The sequence below is a fragment of the Apteryx rowi genome, unplaced genomic scaffold (assembly GCF_003343035.1).
Source record: "Apteryx rowi isolate R43461 unplaced genomic scaffold, aptRow1 scaffold_220, whole genome shotgun sequence".
Lineage (NCBI taxonomy): Eukaryota > Metazoa > Chordata > Aves > Apterygiformes > Apterygidae > Apteryx > Apteryx rowi.
This window is the reverse complement of record NW_020448531.1, coordinates 621,222-628,037: the sequence shown is the minus strand read 5'-3', so window position 1 is coordinate 628,037 and position 6,816 is coordinate 621,222. Positions and strand designations below refer to the sequence as shown.

General features: G+C 69.8%; 1 protein-coding gene across 1 annotated transcript in view; it reads left to right on the top strand.

The window, feature by feature from the left end:
• Positions 1-1,509: 1,509 nt before the first annotated feature.
• Positions 1,510-6,816, top strand: part of SLC5A5 (solute carrier family 5 member 5) — an 8,605-nt gene continuing 3,298 nt past the window's right edge. Inside the window, exons 1-14 of the mRNA XM_026064742.1 lie at positions 1,510-1,698; positions 2,101-2,576; positions 2,694-2,759; positions 3,155-3,206; positions 3,339-3,406; positions 3,484-3,638; positions 3,850-3,990; positions 4,613-4,742; positions 4,956-5,044; positions 5,192-5,304; positions 5,540-5,610; positions 5,939-6,025; positions 6,110-6,315; positions 6,696-6,799. Of these exons, the coding sequence (XP_025920527.1) occupies positions 1,659-1,698; positions 2,101-2,576; positions 2,694-2,759; positions 3,155-3,206; positions 3,339-3,406; positions 3,484-3,638; positions 3,850-3,990; positions 4,613-4,742; positions 4,956-5,044; positions 5,192-5,304; positions 5,540-5,610; positions 5,939-6,025; positions 6,110-6,315; positions 6,696-6,799 (1,798 nt within the window). The 5' untranslated portion in view covers positions 1,510-1,658. The remainder of the gene's footprint in view (positions 1,699-2,100; positions 2,577-2,693; positions 2,760-3,154; positions 3,207-3,338; positions 3,407-3,483; positions 3,639-3,849; positions 3,991-4,612; positions 4,743-4,955; positions 5,045-5,191; positions 5,305-5,539; positions 5,611-5,938; positions 6,026-6,109; positions 6,316-6,695; positions 6,800-6,816) is intronic.

Sequence of the window (6,816 nt, the reverse complement as noted above, 5' to 3'; positions counted from 1 at the left end):
GGGGGGGGGGGGGGTCTCTTGCACGGCCGCATCGGCTCTGCCTTGCCAGGTACCCAGAGTCGTCCGCGGGCTCGGCAGGGTTTAACCCTGTCCCCGGGCGCTGGAGCTGCGCCCAGGGGCTCCTGGCAGGAGCTGGGGCATTCACCTTGCCTGCGCGCCCTTCCCAGCACCATTCCCCGGGGATCTTTCGTGCCACGGGGTTAAAACGCCGCGGCAAAGCCTGCAGCATCCTTGGGGCTGGGAACAGCCCGTCCTGGGCCTCCCAGCGCTTGTTTTGCGGAAGGGGAAACTGAGGTGCGCAGCAGTTTCCCCAGGCGGATGAACCGTTCCTCCCCAGCCCTTCCCACCGCCGCTCGCTCCCCAGCAGCCATGCCAGCTGGACCCGCAAAGTCCCCGCACGGCCGAGCCGCCRCGCTACCTGCTGCGGTCCCGCGGCCTCGCTGGCGCCTGGCGTGCTCCGGCCCTGGGCAGCGGGTCCCGGGCAGCGCTGACACCTCCGGCACCCGGGTGTCTGGACTGCGAAGGAGGCTGCGAGTGAAAAAGAGAAGAGTAAAAAAAAAAAAAATCCCCTTGCTGACTTCCTGCCCACAGCGTCTCCGCACCGCCTGGGAACTTCCTGGCAAGAGAAGGGGGGGGTAACGGGGCCCCGGGGCAGAAAGGAGTCACCGAGGGCAAGAAGAGCCCAACCAGGGGGCAACAGGGTGCCTTGGGCCGGTGCTGCCGCCTCCTTGTGCCGCAGGAACTGCCGGGACAGTGGCCTGGCCAGAGCATCCCTGCACCCCATCCCCTCCTCTCCCCCGGGAGCAGAGAAGGATGCGCCCCGGGGTCCCCCCGCTGGGGACAGGGATGGGGACGGGGTCAGGCCCTTCGCCCGGGTGCTGCCCAGGTGCGCACGTGCCTCCGGGCCCGTGGCGGTGCCGCGTGCGTGCGGCTCCGCACAGCGGCTGGCGGATGTGGGGGGACCCCGGCAGCCKCCGCTTGTTGTTTTTCCCTTTCTGCTGCTCTAACCATTTCTTCGCAGCGGCGGAGCCGGAGGCAGGGGATGGGGGATGCTGCCCGCCGCCGCCCCGGGGACCCGGCCGCGGCCCCGCTCTCGCCGTGGGCAGGGATGGGCTGAACCGGCAGTCTCACAAACCTGTCTGAGGAGTTCCCGTGTTTGCAGGGATTAGGGAGGGAGGCTGGGAGCGCCCAGCCACGGGGCAGGGGCTGAGCCGGCCTTGGACCCTGGGCCAGGGTCCCGCACCGAGGCCGGGAAAGGGCAGGAGCCGGCCAGCGCTGGGGCAAGTGGGCGGGAAGGGGTTATGGGCTTCACCCCTTGGGACGCCCAGCTGGATTCAGACACACACACACACCCCCCCCCCCAGTGCCTGACGTCCCTCCCCAGTGCCCTAAACCTGCTTCTGGCACCCAGAGYGGCTCCTGCCCTGCGGGCTGGCGCAGAAGGGGTGCGAGGCACGGCCAGCCCCTCGCCGCCGGGGCCGCGTGGCCTTGCCTTCCCCTCCAGCGCGGCAACACCCCAAGGACGTCGGAGCAGCCTCCTCGCCCGCCGGCGCCGAGCGTCTCCCCACTGCCCTGCGCTGCCCGGGGGCTGCCGGCCACCCCCGGCCCGGCCCCGCTTCCCTACTTCGGGCAGCGCAGCAGAGTCCGGGTCCTTGTCGATGCACCGGGGAGCTGCCTGCAAAGACCGTGCTCCTCCTGGTACAGATGAGGGTTTGTTTTGCTTTGTCCCCTGCCTAAGGATGAATTTTGCTCAGCTGGTTTTTCTCCTCCCTCCCTCCCTGCTGCGCTCGCCGTGCTTGCAGCTGCTTTCAGGATCGCTCTGTTCCCGGCTGCGGCTCCCTCCGGTACCGTCGCTGCCCCAGGCCGTGCGTTCGGGCAGGTGATGAGGGGTGTCTGCTTCGCTCCGGAGCAGGCAGGACTGGGCTTTTCACAAGTGCTTGAAAACGGGAGGTATTTGGGGCACTTTCCTTGCTGAGGAAGGCCTGGCCCCTCTGCAGCCCCTGCCGTGCCTGCAGTCCCGCGCTGCATGCGGCCCGGCGATGCTCTCYGCCGCGCGCTGAAGCTCGCTAGATAATTGCACAAACTTTTCTTTTGCTCCAGTTCTGAGTGTCCGCGTGGCTCCAGCCGTCCCCGTCGCTGGCAGCGCGGCCGCGGGGTCCCTCTGCCCRCAGGTGCGTGCTCCCGCGCCCGCTGCCGCCGCCACGCTGGCCGCGGCGGGGAGCCTGGACGTGTGGGTGCCGGAGACACGGACCTTCAGCCTCGCCGACTACGGCGTCTTCGGGCTGATGCTGCTGGTCTCCACGGGCATCGGGCTCTTCCAAGCCCTCTCCCGGGGCGGCCAGAAGACCTCAGACGACTTCTTCACGGGGGGCCGGCGGATGTCGGCGGTGCCGGTGGGGCTGTCGCTCTCGGCCAGCTTCATGTCGGCGGTGCAGGTGCTGGGGGTGCCGGCCGAGGCGTACCGCTACGGCGCCAAGTTCCTCTGGATGTGCCTGGGGCAGCTGCTCAGCACCCTGCTCACCGCCCTGCTCTTCCTGCCCGTCTTCCACCGCCTGGGGCTCACCAGCACCTACGAGGTGGGTCCCCGGGGCACACGCGCGCGGCAGCCCCGCGAAGCCTGGGCAGGGATGGAGCGAAGGCGCCGGGGCTGCCGGTGCCCTCCCTCCATGCCGGCCCTCTCCTCCCCCCCCCAGTACCTGGAGCGGCGGTTCAGCAGGAGCGTCCGGCTGTGCGGCACCGTGCAGTACGTGGCGGCCACGGTGCGTAGCCCGCGGGGCGCGCCGGGGGCCGGCCGTGGGGCCGTGCCGCCGCTGCCGCCGCCGCCGCCGCAGGGGCTTGCTGCCGGCTGCGCTCGGCGTTTCCCTTGGCCCCGGAGGAAATGCATGTGCGCTCGCACTCGCGTTCGCTGCGGTTCCTCGTTCAAAACAAATAATGCCACGGAGGGGCCTTGCAGGGACGCTGTTTTGAATGAAAACCCCAGTGTTTTCCATGCGCTCAGACACTGTTTGGACACAGCGCAGGAGCTGCGGCACATTGGCCCTGTTCCCGGCGGGGCCGGCTCTGATCCCCACCGACCCAGCTCTCCGCGTCCACCCCGGCCTCCCGCCTGGCCACGGCCACTCCGGCACCGGCCCTGACCCTCCTTCTCCCGCAGATGCTGTACACCGGGATCGTCATCTATGCCCCCGCGCTGATCCTCAACCAGGGTATGGCAGCGCCCCGCTCCCCGGCCCAGCCCATCCCGGGGATGCTCTGCATTGCAGACAGCTGAGCCCGTTTTTCCCCAAAACTTCGTCCCAGCTCCAGAGCTCTGCTCAGCACCTCGGTTTCTCCTTTAGTGACCGGCCTGGACATCTGGGCATCGCTGCTCTCCACGGGAGCTGTCTGCACCTTCTACACCACCATCGTGAGTGCGGGAGCGGGCGGCCCCAGGTGCCGTGCGGGATGTGCCCCGGCGCTCACGTGCGGCCCTGTCTCCTGCAGGGTGGGATGAAGGCCGTCGTCTGGACCGACGTCTTCCAGGTCTTCGTGATGCTCTCGGGCTTCGTTGCTGTCATCATCCGGGGGATGCTGCTGGCCGGGGGGCCCGCCARCGTCCTGGCCATCGCGGCCAACGGCTCCAGGGTTAACTTTGRCGAGTGAGTCCCTGCACCCCGGTGCGCGCCGCCTGGCCAGCCCCGGTCCCCATGCTGGGGAAGAGCCGCAGAGCTGTCGGAGCGGGGCTGGTCCTCCCGAGCCCACGCCGGCCCCGTCCCGGGGCTGCCGGCCACAGAAGCTGGGTGCTGGGGTGGCCATGCAGCGGTGCCGGCCGGGGCTCACCCTCGCCCTGGCCGCGTGCRGCTCCGCCAGCTTCGACCCCGACCCGCGGAGCCGGTACACCTTCTGGACCTTCCTGCTGGGCGGCACGCTGCTCTGGCTCTCCATGTACGGCGTGAACCAGGCCCAGGTCCAGCGCTACGTGGCCTGCAGGAGCGAGAGGGAGGCGAGGATGTGAGTGTGCAGGGCTCCGCGGCCCGGCACCGGGCTCGCGGGGAGAGGGGCTGCACTGGGGGGGGAAGAGCACTCCCAGCCTGACCCCCTCAGGGACCCCGCTCCCGGCCCCACGGGGCTTCCCCCGAGGCTGCTGGACAGACCCGACACCCCTGCATGAACCCTGCACCCCTGCATGGACCCCGCACGCCTGCATGGACCCTATATCCTGTGCATGGACCCAGCACCTCCTGCATGAACTCAGCACCCCTGCACTGACCCAGCACCCCCTGCATGGTCCCAGCATCCCTGCATGGACCCTGCACCCCTGCATGGACCCCATATCCTGTGCATGGACCCAGCACCCCCTGCATGGACCCAGCACCTCTGCACAGACCCAACACCCCTGCATGGACCCCGCACCCCTGCTCAGAGCCCAGCTCCCCAGTGAAGATGCGCATCCCCCGCCAGTCCTGTTGCTGCATCGCGGGAAGCCCTGCCGTGCTGGGCAGGCGATGGTGGCCGGGGAAGGGGCACAGTCCCCYGGGGCCACCGGGCCAGGCTCTTCCCCGTGCATGGGCAAGGCTGGCGCGGCGCCCGTCCCCCGCGCCCGGCCGGGCTGCGATCTCGCCTGTGCTTGCAGAGCACTGCTGGTGAATCAAGTGGGGCTCTTCGTCATCGTCTCCAGCGCGGTGGCCTGTGGCATTGTGATGTTTGCGCTGTACAAGGACTGCGACCCCCTCCTCGCCGGCTACATCTCGGCCCCGGACCAGGTACCGGCCCCCGCCRCCGGCAGCCGGGACCTGCCCTCTCGAGCGCCAAATTGAGGGCAGCGAGGCAGGAGGTGGAAYGGAGAGGCAGGACACCTGGGTCCTCGTCTCAGCCCTGGCGCAGGGGGGTCTGGGCTCCSCTGGGGAGGGCAGGGGGCCCCGAGCCCGGGCTGGGCTCCTGCCTTCACCCCCTGATGCAGCCATCTGCCCCCTCAGTACATGCCCTACCTGGTCCTCGACATCTTCGAGACGTACCCAGGGGTGCCGGGGCTGTTCCTGGCCTGCGCCTACAGCGGGACCCTCAGGTGAGGCTGGGGCTCTGCCCCACGGCCCCCCGCAGCAGCAGGGCTCCCGGGGAAGGGGTGCGCGGACCCCTCCGGCCCCACGCGCCGCCCCTGCCCGAGCACCGCTGCCACCGCGGGGCTCAGCGCTGCCCTGTGCCCTCGCCCCAGCACGGCCTCCACCAGCATCAACGCCATGGCGGCCGTCACCGTCGAGGACCTCATCAAGCCCAGGATGCCCGCGCTGCCGCCGCGGAGGCTGGCCCTTGTCTCCAAGGGGCTGTGTGAGTGGGGCCGGCGCCGGGCACGTGCCCAGGCTGCCGTGCTGCGCCGTGCTGCGCTGCAGTGTGCCGTGCCATGCCGCACCGTGCAGTGCCATGCCGTGCTGCAGCATGCCGCGCCATGCCACGCTGCACTGTGCCATGCCACGCCATGCCRTGCTGTGCTGCACTGTGCTGTGCCATGCTGTGCCTTGCTGCTGCAGCCACCTTGCCTGAGCCTTCCCCATCTCCTCCGCAGCGCTGATCTACGGCACCACGTGCATCACGGTGGCAGCGCTGGCCTCCCTGCTCGGTGGTGGCGTGCTGCAGGTGAGCTCCGGCGTGCAGGGCCAGACCCAAGCGTGCTCTGCCGGCTCCATCCCCTCCGGCTCTGCCTGGCCGAGCACAGACCCTGCCACGCACCGCCAGCTGCAGGAGGGCCCTCGAGCTTGCTGGGAGCCATGGGGCTGCCAAGGCCTTGGGGCAGCGCTGAGCTCCATCTCCATGTCCCCGTCCCCCCCCAAGGAACCCTCTGGTGCTGCTGGTGCCATGCCGGGCTCCTGGGGGGACAGAGCCGGGGGGGGGGCGGGGACGGGCCAGGGTGGGCGACGCATTTCCCAGTGGGGCAACGGGGCAGAGCTTGCCGTGCATCTTCCAGGGCTCCTTCACCGTCATGGGGGCGATCAGCGGCCCGCTGCTGGGAGCCTTCATCCTGGGCATGTTCGTGCCGGTGTGCAACACTGCCGTGAGTCCGGCGTGGGGCCAGGGTGGGTGCCGGAGCCGGCCGGGGGCTCTCCAGGCGCAGCATGACCCTTCTCCTCCGCCACAGGGAGCGTTTGCGGGCCTGAGTGCCGGCTTGGCCCTCTCCTTCTGGGTGGCCGTGGGAGGCACTGTGCACCCGCCCAGCGCCACTGCCATGGGGGTGCTGCCGGCCTCCGGAGCCCTCTGCCCGCTGCACAACCGCAGCGCCAGCGCCAACGGCACCATCCTCCTGGGCCCGCTGCCCCTGCGGGAGCCTCCCCCGGCCCCGGCACGGTGAGCAGCGTGGGGCTGGGGCATGGGGGCAAACGCACGCGGCTGTAACGCTGCATCACTCGCTTGTCGTCCCCGTGCTGCCTGCTCCGCCGGCAGCAACAGCGCAGCTGCGGCACGCTGCGACGGTGCAACCCCGCTTCGCTGCAACGGTGCACCCCCACTTCATAGTGATGGTGCAGCCCTGCTTCACTGCAACGGTGCATTCCTGCTGCGCTGTGATGGTGCATTCCTGCTTCGCTGCAACAATGCATCCCCACTTCGCTGTGATGGTGCAGCCCTGTTTCGCTGCAATGSTGCATTCCTGCTTCGCTGCAACGGTGCATTCCCGCTTTGCTGCAATGATGCATCCCCACTTTGCTGCAATGCTGGTCTCTTCGCAGGCCGGCGATCRTGGGCGACTTCTACGCCGTGTCCTACCTGTACTACGGGGCGCTGGGCACGCTGGGCACCGTGGCCGTGGGGGTGCTGGCCAGCTACCTGGCAGGTGAGACCCGTGGGAGG